Below are 16307 nucleotides of genomic sequence, written 5' to 3' on the forward strand. Positions count from 1 at the left end.
AAGGGGCGCTGGTGGTCTCACCCCTCACTGCTGATTTGCCAAAAGCAATGAAGTGCGGTGATTAATCCACACCAGTCATGTGGCATGGCACTGCATATCTCAGGAAGGCTAAACTGGATCACAGCCAGAGCCCATCAGGCCCTGTGCCAGCAGAAGCTGCAGAAGTGACATCTGCAGAGCGCACTGGATCTAGAGAAAGTACTCATCTGTTTCCCTCCATCTGCAGAAATCATGGCTGGTGTAGGAGTGAGAAAGAATTTACCACTGAATGGAGCCAGAAGTGCATCTTTCAGAAAGACAAGAGGGAAATGCCCAAGAGGTAGAAATGATTAAAAAGCAGACGTTAGTAATCATGCCTTTAATAGCTTGTAAATATAATTTAAAAATTCCAGATGGCTAACGATACACATTTTTTGTACACACCTGACATCTGAAAATGAATGATGAGTCCACAATCTAGTTGTTCGGTTTCATCCCTTTTCTAAACACACAAATTAAATTCTCACTCACTCTTGTATGCAACAGTTTTATGGGGAAAAAGAATCTTGTTTGATGTTCCTTCTTTTACTGACACAGCTGCTTTGCAGTTACAGCTGGACAACTAAAGGTCTCATTCAATAAAAAGGAAAAAAAACCCTACATTCAAGCTAGCAGAAAAAATACTGAAAGCTCTTTTTTCTCCCCACACACAAACTCCTCATCCAAATAAACCAAAATAATATTGTCATTTCCTGTAAGACAAAACACCTGCAAGTATACTTAGACAACTCTTTTTTGGACCCAAGGCTTTATTAAACTGAAAACATCACAGTGCAATGATTCCTCTTCCAAAACGGTCAGTGTACAAATGGAATTCACATCTAAATGAACAAGGATGAAACATGCTCACCACAAAAAGCAAATTTCCCAACACAGGCCCTCCAATTAGGCTTCAAAAGCCTCATCTAAGAATCTAAATAAGCAGTTTGATTTCCAGAGTTCCTGCAGCTTCCATCAACTCAGTGAGAGCTGGGAATCACTCAACATTTCAGACTGAGGCTATACCTCATTAGGTACCTAGAAATACTCAGAAGCTGACTTTTAGAAACCCAGATCTGAAAGATATAGGCAAAGTATGTCCTGCGCAGGCATGTCTGAAGGAGCAGAAATTGAATCACTACAGAGTCTCCATCAGAGGTTCCCAAGCACGCACCTGTACCCATTCTGGCTTGTATAACTAGCATTCTACCTGGGCGTCCCTTAGCACTTAGTTCTTGGGCTAAATCCTATGAAGTATTGACTGTCTTCACTCATGTGGAAGCCAATGGGAAATGAAGCTACTCAGCACTTTGCAGGATTGGGTTCTGAATAAGAAGCACTGAATAATGACTAGTTCTGTTGCCACTGAAGTCAATGGCAAGATTTTCACTGATTTCAATGGTAGCAGAATTAGGAAGACCTTAGGTAATACACCTCTCTCCTTGGCCACGCTGCATTGCTCCCACCTCCCATTCAAACCACCAGCAGAGCTAAGGCTGCTCCTAATCAGTGTTATTACAAGACTGGAGCTTGGGACTGCCTACACTTCCCTGGTGATTAAACCATGGACAGAGAAGTGGAAAGCGGAGAGTGTGTGCTGACCCAGCCAAAGTCCTTGACTTGTTACCTGGCGCATGTACCCAGACTACATAGGAAATTTCTGACCTAGAGTGAAACCAAAGAAGAGAGAACATAAAAATAAAGTGAAAATGTGAACCTTCTTGTTTTGGCTCCATCCCCTGTTGCTTTTGCTAGCAAATCCACTACAAATGCCAATTAATCCTTAGCCAAACCCCCTCTTTCACAGTCTTATGTGCATACTCCCCTAAAAAAAGTCACAACAACAAGTGCAAAGGCAAAGATAGCTACAATCTTCAGAACTCCTGGTCTGCACTGACTGACAGCTCAAGTCTGTTGATCAAAGTCGAAGCAGAGAGGTCTACCCTTCTTGGATAAAAACCTGTTTTACCAGCTTCTAATATAGAGAGTGCCTAACTCAACATAAATAATTAGAGACTTAATTAAAAATAATATATTATTCTAGATTTTTCTTAGTTGTCATGTAAAACCTCTATACTCTTGACATCTATGTGAACAACTCAAAATAAAAACAGGCACTTGCAATGCCTTCTCAAGCACTATTGTGATTTTTAAAGAACATGTATAGAAATTGAGCAAATGAGATTAATGCCTACAGTGGAAAGTTAAGGGAGCTCTTCATGGTGCTGGCTTTTTCAAGTCTCGGATCTGTTTAATCAAGTAGTTCTTCTCATCGGTGAACTGTTCATCGTCCGTCCGCTCTTTCTGGAAATTGCTTAGAAACTCAATTAGCTTGGGCTGGTTTTTCAACAGGATCTCCACAATAGGCTGCGTTTTGTTTGGGCTGGCCACAAAAACCTAACATGCAAATAGAACCACACACACAGAGAAACAGAAAGAGAGAGAGGATAAATAGTCAGAGCCACAACAGTGTCTTCAATCTTTTCTGTTGAGTTAGCTGCATCTGGGGTATCTAATTCTATGCAATAGACTATGCATCCACTGACTGCAATGGGGAAATGCTGGGGGAGAGGCTGCAAAGCTGTTGGTGGCAGATGCCTGATCCTGTGACCTGTTCTAGCTGACATTAAAGGTCCAGAATGCTTCAGAACAGCCTCTCAGGTACTCTAAGGGCTGGCCACAGCTGCTCCATGACTAAGTCCTGTCTGTCCCTGACAAAAACCTATGCCCCAGGAGCTGCTAGGAGAGCACAGAACAGATTGTGCTAGCCCTACAGCAGTTGGAAAGATTCAAAAGCCTTTGGGCCCCTTAGTGATGCCAAGAGCCTACAGCAGGAAAGGGAATCCTTCCCTGAATGTATGTATATGTGGGAAAGCAGCAGGAGGTACATTACACTCGTCTTTGGTAACACTTCCCCTTACTTTGCTCTTATTGTCAACAAAAAGTTTGATCAGAAACCCAGCTGCTGAGTGTTAGCTACAAACCCCCAGCTACCTCTACCTACCAGAGCCTGCAACATGAAACGTCACAGAACTGAAACAAACAGGACAATGGAAGGGCCTTGTAGCCTTGTTATAATGTCCATATTAAACCAGACCTAAAATTAGACCAACCGGCTTTGTTTTGGTTGGGAACCAACGTCATCCTCTGCCCTACATAAACAGCTCTCGTGAGCAGGCAGAGGATGGAAATTTACAAGAGCAGGCTCCTGGCCCCTCCCCTGAGCTCACAAGGACAGAGCCAAGAGGTGAAGCAGAGGGATATTATGACATGCACACATGTGCTAATCACGGCCAGCCCAGTCCCTGGGGCTTGTTCCTGGGTCAACCAGGTGAGAGGCTGGGATTTTTCCTTTGTAGTAACTATTCACTGTGCAGGTACAGAAGCTTTCGAGGATCTGAAAGAAAAATATGTTAACACAATTTCTAAGACCAGTGCAATCTCCATTTGTTCCCCTCCTCTCCTTACTGTGATGATGTTTCTTTAAAACATCTTACACCCCAGCTAGCTAAAGAAAAAACTTAACCTGACTGTATAGAAGCCAGTGGTGACAAGTTCTTCCCAGAGATCCCAGTGTGTTAGACCTATGTAAATATCAGTCATTAATTCCACATCAGGGAAAATACAAGGTAGCAGCAAGAAGAGTTCTTGCATCTGGCTTCCAGTGGGATTACCATAGAGGGTCAACAAAACACTGTGTCATATTTTGTGGAACTACATAAATAACTCAGCCACCCTGTATTCAACTAGAAGAAATTAAGGATAGACAGGACTGGAGACTGTCCAGGTTCCCTCCCAACCTGGCAAACCAGAATAAAAACAAACATCTGCTGACAATCAGACGGGCATTGCATTAGACAGAGCACACAAAGAACAGCATGAAAAGAAAGGCTCCTCAGCGTGGTGGAGGAGGAGCCCGAACTGACTGCTGGGCAGATGTACCCTCCAACCCCAAGGAAAGCCAGCCAGGAATCTAGAGACAAGGAGGAACTATGGCAGCCTTCACCATATCCCAAGCTGCAGGTCTATAGCCACCAGCTGCCTCCTTGCACAGATCTAGTCCTTTTTTCCTGAAGATTCATGTCTTTAACCCCTAAAAACCCTTAGTGGCTACTGCCTGTAAACTTCTGAGTCAGTGCAGCGCCCCTTCAGAGCAACCACTCCTAACAGCAATTTCCTTGCCTGAAGCTCAAAATACAGTATCGTATTAGAGACACATTTATTCATCAGAGATATAGTCAAGTCACAGCCCCCCTGAGTGCACCAAGAGCTCCAGACAACAATTTACTCAGCCACTGCCTTGATCATTTAAAAACAACATTCCTTCCAAGACAAGAACACATGATATTCTACAAATGGTATGTTATTTCCTGCAGTTTTCATAAACAGATGTATTGTTTACCAGAGCATAACCTACTGGTGCGTGTCTGTTATATGTCCCCTCTCTGGGCCCCAACCCACTGGGACCATGAATTAAACACACAACTTCAGCATGAACCATAGCAACCCTGGAAAACCTTGTATCAGTTTTCTGTTTGCTGGTCATGGGGTGTTCATCACAAGAGTGCAATATCAATCGATTTACACTCCCCCACACTTTAAGACCCTACGAGTGATTTGGGTGCCTAAATGGAGACACGTTATAAGGACCTGACATTCTAGTCTGCTGAGTAATCATCCTTCAAAACAACTCAAGTATGCATATTTTATCTATACACACACACACACACAAACATGAAAGGAAGCTAGCCTGAAAGGCCTCAGTTTTAAAAACTAATAAATGTCATAGTCCACCATAGGTATTAGCATGGCAAAGATTACACAGCGCATAATGTCTCCAATTAAACTGAATTCTGTATCTTCATCTCAATCTGCATAGGTCCTTATCTCTCCTCCCACAAAACCAGCATAGAGAGATAGAAAGTTCAAATTTTAAATTACCTTTGACTTCCACTTTTATGGGAAGATGGCCTTGGTTTCAACTTACCAACCACGTTTTTCAAATAGTGGCCTTATAAAGAAATAACACCGAATGACTGTTTTTTCTAATCACTTACACTCCCGCAATATTAAAACAAAGTAATTTTGCATATACTTACAATTAAAACTCTTAATAATTCATACTATTTCAAGGATTTTTAAAGTTCTGTTAGTTCACTTTAAGACACGTGAAGAAATATAGGTATATCCATTGAACTAAGCAACAATATGAAAGCTGACTGGAATATTTTTGACAAAATGAAATTTAAATTGGAGCCAAAAAAACATTTCAAAGAGACATTTGTTTCAAAAGTGATTTTATCAGGAAAGATGTCATCCGGAGCTCTTTAGTAACTTCAGAGGAGAAAGAAACATGAATCATAAGCTTGGGTTTTCAATCCAAAAATAGATGTTTCAACACAATTTCATTTTGTGAAAAACGTTTGAAAGATTCTGGTTTCATTCCCACGTGGAACGCCAAACACATTTGGAAATTCAAGAGTTGCTCTGCAATGTAATTGCTAGCCTTCCAACAGTTCTGTTCTATATTATTCATCCAAATTAATATGCTATATAATCTCAAACCGACCCAAGTAGAGTGTTCTGGGGTTTCACCTTGGTTCTCAACACAAAAGACAGTGCATGGTTACCTTATAGGAACATAGAGGGGACAAAGAGAACACTGCTCTGAGTGTCATTGAAAGGTTCACTTGTGGTCACAAATAATCTTTTGGAAACACTTTGTTCTCTTGGCCATGGAGGCTAAAACTAGAGAAGGTCACAGAATCTTGACGACAGCAGCTCTCTCTAACCTTCCGCCTACTCTCAAAGGCTTATAGAGGACATGGGCCAAATCCGGCAGACACAGACTTACACCAGACTTACACCAGGCCTCAGCTTAGACTCATGGTTTCCCCATATAAGTCATGAGGATTTTAGGCTACTGACGTGCCTAAAAGTTCACAGGTATGCTGTGATAAAAGAGGCTAAGGAGACTGATTTCTAGCTTGCAGTTCTGATGTGAGCTTGTGTTGTGGTGCTACGGATCACTGAGGAAGCCAGAGGCTTTCCTCTTGTCAAGCCATGCCAAAGTTAGCTTCAGGGGGCCCTCTGAGGATAGGGAGACCAAACAAGGTTTCTTCTTGGAGTCATGAGGCAGAGCTTTGCCTGAAAAGGGCATGATCCATGACAGATGCACTTAAGATGAGACAACTTCTACTACCCAAAGCATCAAATTCTACAGTTAGCATATAATGCAAGTGCATCCACATGAACTAAGCTTCATCTTTACTCAGAGTAGAAATTATCAGTATTGTTAAATTGTGTCAAACCACTTGCAGAGCAAGGTGCAGGAGGAAGCTTGGTAATGTGTAAGAAAGAGAATGGAAAAATGAACCTAAGGTCTATTTTCAGTTTTACGCACTAAACTGCATCTTGCTATAGCTCTAATTAAGAAAAACATTACATAATCCTGATCCTGCACTATAGGATTTTTCTTCAAAATAATCTAATTGTTTCACATGAAAGCCAAGAAAGGTCACTGTTACTCATTTTACATATGCATTGTGGGCAATGGGATATAGCACCCTATGCACCCGATTGACTATAAGAGAACAAAGAAGAAAAATCACATACCAGGGTGGACTAATAATTGTAACAAATACAGTTGTCAAAAACTAACTATCAGAATTTGAAAAGCCTTTTTAAATATTGAACCTTGAATTGTGATCACTGATTCTTCTGCTGGTAGTTTTTACTACACAAAAGGTGGCTTGGGGGCAGTTCTACCAGGCCCAGTATGCTTACTGCACAACTATGGCCTATTTTATCTGGAGACTATTTTCCCATGATTTTTAGGTGAGAAAATTAGACCTTTAGCCCGACTACTGAGTGAAGGCTAAGGGTGGGAATAGGCCCAATGCTGTCCATGAAAACATCAAGGGAAGGATGGAAATGCTGAGGGAAGAGGAAGTCATGTTGTCAGGACATAGGGAGGAAGAGGTATGGAAAATGAGAACTCATAACCAGGGATTCTGGTTTTCTCTGATGTAAAAAAATCCCCAACTTTCAGATATAAAAATGTAACCTACCCAAAATCCATATTTTTCTGTGATTAAAAAAATGAAACACCATATATATATACACACACACATACACACACACACACACATATACATACATATGATGTTTCATTTTAATCACAGAAAAATGTGGATTTTGGGTTACGTTTTTATATCTGAAAGTTGGTTTTTTGTTTTGTTTTTTTTAATCTGAGAAAACCAGGATCCCTGCTCATAACTTGCCATCAGTTCCCCAGACTGGACACTCTGGGTGACTGTAACTGGCCCCAGGACTCAAAGAGTTAACTGTATTTTAAACTGCCATAAAGCATGACTGTAAAATCTTTAAAAATATAGATGTTCATGGTCAGTGAAAGGACTGTATCTTGAAACCCTCAATAATTAGATACTGGGGAAGAAAGCTGATAGTCATATGCCTTTTTCAGGGTCAGCTGGGGCATGGGAGAGCTGGAATTTGGATACTTACAAAACAGACACTTTTTCTTTTTAATTTCAAATATGCCTAACTGCAACATCTAGGTCAGGTAATTCAAACCCAAATCTCCTGGCAGCTCAAAGTGAGTAGCAAATACCAGCTACTCAGCAAATCTTCAATTTCAAGTCAGTATGGCCAGTCTGCTGTAATTTCAACCAGAACTGAATAGGTATTTTCATTACATTCAAACTATCCAAAATCAAAGGCAGAAAGACTAGATTCTTCCCCCAATTCAAACAGCACAGATGTGTGTAAGCTAAGGAAGTATGGACTGGACGAATGGACTGTAAGGTGGGTAGAAAACTGGCTGGAGCATTGGGCTCAGAGTGGTAATCAATGGCTCAATGTCTAGTTGTCAGCTGGTATAAAGTGGAGTGCCCCAGGGGCTGGTTTTGTTCAATGTCTTCATCAACAACCTGGAAGATGGCAAAGTGCATTCTCAGCGAGTCTGCAGATGACACCAAGCTGGGGGGAGAGGTAGTTACGCTGGAGGTCTGGGCTAGGATTCAGAGTGACCTAAACAAATTGGAGGATTGGGGCAAAAGGAATCTCATGAGGTTCAACAAGGACAAGTGCAAAGTCGTGGACTTAGGATGAAACAATCCCATGCACCAGTGCAGGCTGGGGACTGACTGCTTGGGCAGCAGCTCTTCAGAAACAGACCTGGGAGTTACAGTGGACAATAAGCAGATATGAGCCAACAGTGTGCCCTTGTCGGCAAGAAGGCTAAGGGAAGTGATTATTCCCCTATATTCAGCACTGCTGAGGCCACATCTGGAGTACTGTGTCCAGTTTGGGGCCTTGCCACTACAGAAAAGATGTGGACAAACAGGAGAGAGTCCAGTGGAGAGCAACAAAAATGGTGAGGGGGTTGGGGGACATGGCTTATAAAGGACAGGCTGAGGGAACTGGGTTTATTTAGTTTAGAGACAAGAAGACTGAGGGGGGATTTAATAGCAGCCTTCAGCTACCTGAAGTGGGGTTCAAAAGACAGTGGAGCTAGGTTGTTCTCAGTGATGGCAGATGACAAAACAAGGAGCAACAATCTCAAGTTGCAGCAAGGGAGTTTAAGTTTGATATTAGAAAGAATTTTCTAACTAGGAGGATAGTTAAAGCACTGGAGCAGGTTACCCAGAGAGGTGGTGCAATCTTCATCCTTGGAGGTTTTCAAGACTCAAGTAGACAAAGCTTTGGCTGGGATGATCCAGTTGGGCATGGTCCTGCTTTGACTAGATGACATCCTGAGGTCCCTTCTAACCTTAATTTTCTATGATTCTCCTTACTTGCCAGAAAGGGCCTTAGGACAAGGCAGTAACAGTTTTCCATTAAGCGTATGTTCTTGTTGGTATTCAGAGATTTCCTTGATTGGTTTCCATCAGTGTTTTTTTCCCTGCATTAAGAAATTCTAAGGACAAAATGCTTCTGTCTGAACTATTCTTCAAAGCTTTTAATTCACAGTGCACTTCTCTAGCATTTATTCTGTAATTGTTTTGTAAACATAGAATGATCCCTGAATACATCAAGATCTTACAGTGCTACTTAGAGAAAGGAATTTAATTCAAGTTGAAGGTAGAATTTTACTTCTACTTACAAATGTGTCATGTCAACTGATCAGAGTCTGCTTAATCACATGGGGCAACTCCCATGGAATACCTGGAAGATAGATATCGCACGCATTGCCTTCAGCTTTAACGACTACTTTCAGATACTGTTAAACAAACAGACTAATTTATCAGAGGGCAAAATTTGGCCCTCTAACTTGAATGGGTACAAGTGTTTCCTATTCGCTTTGCCTAGCACCAGATCGCAGGGTGTTAGGTGCTGCACAAAACACAGAGCAGACATGACTCCTGTCCCCCCGCCCAAAGTATCTACATTCTGAAATGAACACTGGAAACGATTAATTTAAAAAAAAATAAATGGAGGGTGGCAGTAGGGAAGAAGAGCAAAGACAACAGTAATAAAACCACATGGTTACAGCTCTAGCACATTTCAAAGCCTCTGAGGCATCTCTTTTCAGATAAAATCAACTAGTCTCAACTGCAATGCCTCTGGCCATGACTTGGAAACATCACAACAGAATTAAGTAGTAAAGAAGGATCTGCAGTAGTATATGTAGTGGCCTAATGGATTAATTTAGGGACAGTTTTTCATATATAAGAATGTGGCCCTTTGTGAATATGAAAAAGCAACTAAGAGAGATGAAACCTCTCTTCCCTCTCAACTATGTCCAAAGTCTCAAACACTATAAGTGGTTTCGGTTAGCTCTCCTCAGCTTATCTTTGAGTTGCACACTTCCTGATAAGGAGTCAGAGCATAAGCTACTCACAGTAGCTTGGTTGTCTAAGCAGTAAGCCAATGAAGGGACAGTATAATATCTTACAGAAGCAATTAATTGAATCTCTTGTGCTGATTCTTGCAGGAAAGGAAATACTTAAAATATTTTGAGACTTTCACTGAGATTTCTTTATGTAACAGAAGAAAATGAAGAGGCCATGCCATCCTTCATGCCACAGGCTGGAGACCTGAGTGCCATGCAAAGTCTGGTTTTTTTTTTAAACAAACTAGAATGCCAGCACTGCAAAATTAGAAAAAAAAATTAAAAAAAAAACATTTAAAGGCAAGGGAAGGGTTTTGAAAGAGTCTGTCACTTGATGATGCTAATCTATTCTACAGACATCTTTTAGAAGAGAATACCCCTTCTGCATTGGCTTTACCCCACTCTACTACAACTTACATTTTGCAAACTATGAAAATAGGACTATGCATATTTATAAGCCAATTTTGAATTAAAGGTAGCTCTGCATAGTAATAAATTCTACTCCATTTGCCCAAGGCAAGTGAAATTTCTTTCATTATCATCAATCACAGCAAAGCATGGGCAGGCAGTTTTTATGACTGGGCTGATAATAGTTTTAAGACAATCTTATAAGGATGCATGCATTAATAAGTAATGCATAAGACAAACAGAAATAGAAGGATTAAGCCTACTCTGGGCTCTGCCTCATCACATCTTTGTAAAGCTTTGAAACCACTTGTGCAGCCTCCCTCCGAGCGCCACCACTCTGGGATCTGATCTGCCTGTGTTGAAATAAGCTAGGAACACACAGCTTCAAAATGATTGACCTTCCCCATCTTTACCCCGGGTTACATTGTGACAGGAGTAAAGAGGCTGAACAAGGCACAGTTTGGCCTTTTGCAAGCAGCCATGTATATTTCCACCTGTTACATGCAACTCATCGGTACGTCAGGGTCCCGTCATACCATTAAGGCCAGATTCAAATTACCCTGCATTAGACAGCACCAAACTGTGAGAGAAAAAAGACCAAACAAGCACTGTCAAGGGTTTGAATTGTTTTTTGAATAAACTCTCATTTTTCTCCAAGTTCCTCATACCCAACCTGAGAGAACAAAAGAAAAAAGGTCTTTCTTTCTCCATCTTATGCTGATTTACCTTGAACACATGAAAAGCCTCAAACTGAATGTTGGGGCTTTTATCTCGCAGCAGGTTCATCATCAGCTTCAGGTTCTCTGGTTTGCTGATATATTTTGTCATGATGGCAAAGTTGTGTCGGTCCAGAATCAATTCACCCAGCAGCTGTGGAAACATTCACAAGGAACAAGACTTTATAGATCCACAGTATTTTGATGTCAGATGCAAGCACCATATTTTCACCTTTGCTCATAAGAGTTTCAATATAGCTTCCTTTCAAAAAAACCAAACCCAAGTTGAATTTGCAATTAATGTAATGAGGTACAGTGTGACAGCACTGATCATTCAGATACTGCAAAAATGGATGCCATCTTAGAGTATGTATTAAGAGTTGGCCCAAGCCAGATATAGAAGTAAGCGTAGTACAGCCACCCATAAGGTAGTTTAGTTAACATATCTCTGGCCTGATGCAGAGAACAAAGGAGAGAAAAGGAAAGGATTCCCAGGCCACAGCCTATTTTCCCCTATGGAAAGACCTGCAATGTCTGCAGGCAGATCTGTGACTCAAGGATTGGACAGTAAAATCACCTCATGACCCACCAACGAGCCATGGTAGAGATCACCCCTGAATCAAGGGATTGTTAACAATGGCTCAACATGCAACACACCCTTTGGTTCCAGTCAGGAGGGTTGCACTCAACAGCTTGATGCTTCAGTGCCATGGATGAAATGGGAATTCTGGTGAACATACCAAATTCCCTCATGAGCACCCTGAACTAGGCTCTAAGGGCCTCCATACATGTGCAGGGAGGCTGCTCCGACATGCTGTAATTGCACGGTAATTACTGCACTCCAGCAGACTTCAGTGTCATATGTATCAGCATCCCTATGTTGAAAAATGGTAGCAGGGTGCTTTAAACTAAAGGTCGTTTGACAAGCTTTAGTTCAAAGAACTCCACAGAAATTTTTCAGCACAGGGATGCTGATACACGTGATGCTCTGGGCACTAATTTGTGTGGCTCTCAGAGCTCCATTAATTAAAATGTCCCCAAAGCACATCTATAAATGCCCTAAAAGCTCAGGTGTCCTTGAGGAAAAAAACAGGATGAAACATTTGTTTCAGAAAAACTTGCTGCCCCAGCTTTATTCTTTGGATTCAGGAGCTGGGACTCTCCAATGCTAGCCATAATATAGATGCATGGAATTTCCCAGTATCCAAAAATACTAAGATTTGCTTCAAGTAATTTATTTTGTAACAAAGTCCGCACAGTTACCCTGTTATAGCATCTTCTGCATGTTATGGAGACAGGTGCATGCACGTTCACACACACACACACACACACTTCGCACTATGGAGCTAAGTAAAAAAGTTAGGAGTCTGGTGATTTTATAATTACCTTTAAAGATTGTCTCTTTGTTACATAATTTTCAGAATGAAGCAATTTTTCGTAGTCCTCAAAGATCTAAAGGAACAAGAGGAAAGAATGGAAAGAATGTATTCACAGCTATTCTTCTGTCCTGTGCCCCATCCACCTGGCACTGCTTCTAAGCCAGCCCATGTTACCCTCAAGTTCTTGGCTCCCTCTTTGTTTGCAGCTTCTCCACTCTCTGCAGAGACAAACTGTAACATGCATGTGAAGGGTGGTTCCCCTTTCCCTGTCAAAGGGTGGTTCATCAGTTCAGGAGCAATTACTGTCGGCTTGCACATGTACAGGAGCTTAGCATGAAGTAGTGCACTTGCGAGTCTCACAGTGTGCCTGCCTCTCATACATTACGAAGCTACTGCCAAACTAGAACGTAAGGTCTATCATCAGATGTATGTGCTCAATATGCCTTCATTCTAAGACGAGCTGTTCATTTCTATCCATGGTCACTTTGTCCTTTAATGTTGAGGGTATAATGCCCAAAACTGTTGAAAATAATGGGCCACATCCTGGGAGGCACTGGGTGCCTCTTTACTAAAGCGGTAATGGCCTTTGACACCCTTTGGTTTAAAAGCAACTCACAGGATCAAACTAAAAAGGAGTTGAATATACAGCTAATTCTTTCACTGTATCTTAGTTAAAGGGGGATGGTGATGGTTTGAGCTGGCTGCAATCTTTTAATCAAATGAACATTTTTTGTTAGTTTGTTGACTAAAAGTCACTTAAAGAACATTAATTTCTACAGTCTGTACTTTGATCTTCAGTGCTACATAAACTCAGCATAGCAGCTCATTCAATCACACTGCTTTAGGAGAGACGGAGAAGGTAAGAGAAGATATAATAATTCTGCTCAAGTCAAACCAGCCTTTGTGACTCAGCAGCAGGCAAGCTTAAAGCCTTTAGTTAGTTTTCTGGATAACTTCTACTGCTGAAAGAAATACTCTTTGGCCTTTTTATTTTGGCAGTAAAATAAAGAACATCTATGGTAATATGAGAAACATAACCCTCAGCCTAATTCCATCAGCCACATAAGTCCAATTTCAGTTGATTCAATGGAATGTTTTTGACCCACATCTGATGTTCAGATCTATTTTAAATGAAAGAGAAATGGCAATAAACCAATAGATTAATTCACTTAGGATGATAAGAGTTATATTCACATCTCAGCCCTTTGAGACCTGGGCATATATACATTTCCAGTATCACTAGTTTAAGTTCCAGCAGCTCTTTTCCTATATCCCAGCATGTCATCTGAGATAAGAATGACAATCACCTAGCACTAGTGGAGTGTTACTGAACTGTAGCAAAAGGCAAATATTTAAAAAATGAAAGCAGTCAAATCTTTGTGCATATGTAATTCCTATTATTGCTAATAGAGATAGGTTGCCTAATAACACTGTGGGAACTGCCATCTACCCTTCAACAACAAACACGATTAGATTCTGACCCTGAGCTGTTCTAGAAATGTGATGCATATTGCTTCTGGACTGGAAAGAAGAAATAATGTCATAACCAGACATAACTAAAAAGGATTCTCCCCTGGTCAAGTGGACACTTTTAGCTAAAAGGATCTGATTCTCAGCTCTAGGTGGGGGCATGCAATCCTACTCAGCTCCCCCGTTTGGTTGATTTTGAGTAATTTGGGATGCACTCTTCAACTGTCTACTGAAGTAGATTTCCCACTAGTGATTTCCATGGATCTCATCTGAGGCATAGATGAACTAAACCAGGGGTGTTCAACCTCTGGCCTATGGGTCAAATCCAGCCCATAGCACCACGTCATCCATCCCACAGGGCCCCCCCATGGTCCAATGGATCACAGCACACAGGGCCGAGTAGGGGCAGTGCTGGGCCCCAATACCCAATCCCAGTGTGAGGGTCTGGGAGGTGGCAGCACCAGACCCCTGGGACCCAATGCAGCCCTGTGAGGTGGGAGGGAGTGGTGCCAAATCCCCAGGGCCCAATCCCAGCCTGTGGGGATAAGAGGGGGCACATCCTTGTAAATCAATTCCAGCACACATGGTGGTGCCAGGCCTTGGGGCCCAGTCCTAGCACTTGAGGCAGGGAGGAGGTAAAGCTGGCCCCATGGCCCGATCCTGGCATTTGGGGCTTGGTTTGGCCCACAAATGAGCCCCACTCATCAGACTCACAGGGCAGAACTTTGCACACCATTAAACTAAACTGCTGAATTTAAAGTTGGGACTCATGCATGAAATTAGAAAAAAAAAAAAAAAAAAAGCCTACTCTGAGTACTTCCAAAAAGCAGCAAAATGTTCAGTCCAAATATGAATGGATTTATCGCAATAATAATTTCTTAGTAAGGTTGAAAAATCATTGGTACTTACTGTATCATAATTCTGTTCAAGGAAATCTGCTACCAACAATTTGTGTCTCGTTAGTAGATCCTGGGAGAGAACAAACCAGGAAAAAATGAATTCAGGGAAAAGTTTTGTCAATCAAGTGCCCATATTATCTGCACTACTTTATGCCATATCTTTCACATGTTCAACTGTAATAGAATAAAGAATGTTTTCAGTCAGGCCTCCTCCTACAGAATAATTTCCAAATTAATCTCATAGAAAGATAATTCAAAGAATGATAATGTCCCGTTTACTATTAATTTCAGTTATCAAGTCACATGTTCATTATGACTTATGAACAGTTCAGTGAATAAATACAGAATTAATATAATTTAGGCCACTGATGGATGTTAAATCCCACTGCACCATATTGTTGGTGCAGGGGGAGCCAGGGACCATGATCATGAGGTGCCCCCTGCACCAGTAGCTTGGCTCATGACACTCCCATGGCTGGGAGCCTGGATCAGCTTATTAGCGCTATCAGTTGTGGGAGTTCAGAGGAGCCGTTGGCTCTGATGCACTCCCCTAACTGGGAGCTCCAATCAGCTAAACTGGGGCTTCCAGCTTCTGGAGCACATGAAAGTCTTGAAGGGCTCCAGCATGCTCTGGAGGCGGGGAGTACTGGTCACACGTTCAACTAAAGAAACCAGTCACAAATTTATTATGCATTTTTTGTGTGATAACTTTACAGCTTATTCCTTGTTTTATCAAGCCATTAACTGAATTAACCTGTGGCCAGCTCACTACTTAAGATGTGATTAAGCAGTTAATCATGTTCTAAGCATAATGTCTGTCTGGGGCCCTAGGGAGTATTCTAAGCTAGCTGTCCTCAACCTCCAGCCTGCAGCCTAGATCTGTCCCACAGAGCTGTTTTATCTGGCCTGTGGGTCTCCCCACAAGTCCAGAAATTTGCCATTGGGGGAGTGGTGGAAGCACTGATTGCCACACCCCTGCTGCCAAATTTTTGGTTCTGTGGGGATTGCTAGATCATGCCTCTGCAGTCAGGCCAGTCTGTGGGCCAGATACAGGCGTGCAGGACCAGGCTAGTATGCAAGACCTGAGCTGGGGGCATGGGATCAGGCTGGACTGCACCCACAGACTGACCCTGTGCTGGATCTGACCCACAGTCTGACACTGCATCACGCAACTGGCCCGCAGCTAGGCTAAGCACCACTGTTGTAAGCAGATCCATATAGATTTTTTTATGACCTGTGAGCTTGTGCAAGAATTAATCTTTAAAATGTCAACAGTAAAATAACTGTAACTTAAAATTTAAAGCAACCTAGTAGAAAATGGCACATAAGCAGAAGAGCCCACAGTATAGCCTAAAGGCCACATGTGACCCATGAAATCTGCAAACTGTCCCAGACCTGCTCATTTCCTTAAGCAACATGGTGAGGACAGAGTTGATCAACTATAGCCAGCATTTTTTGGCAGGTGTGCCACAAATTATAGTTTCATAGTTTCTAGGGTCGGAAGGGACCTGAGTAGATCATCTAGTCCGACCCCCTGCCATGGCAGGAAAGACTACTGGGG

The 16307-nt window shown here is 41.9% G+C and overlaps 1 protein-coding gene across 9 annotated transcripts in view; it reads right to left on the reverse strand.

Annotated features, from left to right (window-relative positions):
• Positions 1-343: 343 nt before the first annotated feature.
• Positions 344-16307, reverse strand: part of CAB39L (calcium binding protein 39 like) — a 112190-nt gene continuing 96226 nt past the window's right edge. For 8 of the 9 annotated variants that reach the window (XM_019529954.1, XM_019529959.1, XM_019529956.1 and 5 more), the window contains 4 exons: positions 14757-14816; positions 12385-12450; positions 11009-11152; positions 344-2415 (listed from right to left, as the gene is read on the reverse strand). In XM_019529954.1, the coding sequence (XP_019385499.1) occupies positions 2236-2415; positions 11009-11152; positions 12385-12450; positions 14757-14816 (450 nt within the window). In that variant the 3' untranslated portion in view covers positions 344-2235. The remainder of the gene's footprint in view (positions 2416-11008; positions 11153-12384; positions 12451-14756; positions 14817-16307) is intronic. The other variant, XM_019529960.1, reaches the window with a different exon arrangement.

The sequence above is a fragment of the Crocodylus porosus genome, unplaced genomic scaffold (genome assembly GCF_001723895.1).
Source record: "Crocodylus porosus isolate Cpor-Errol unplaced genomic scaffold, CroPor_comp1, whole genome shotgun sequence".
NCBI lineage: Eukaryota > Metazoa > Chordata > Crocodylia > Crocodylidae > Crocodylus > Crocodylus porosus.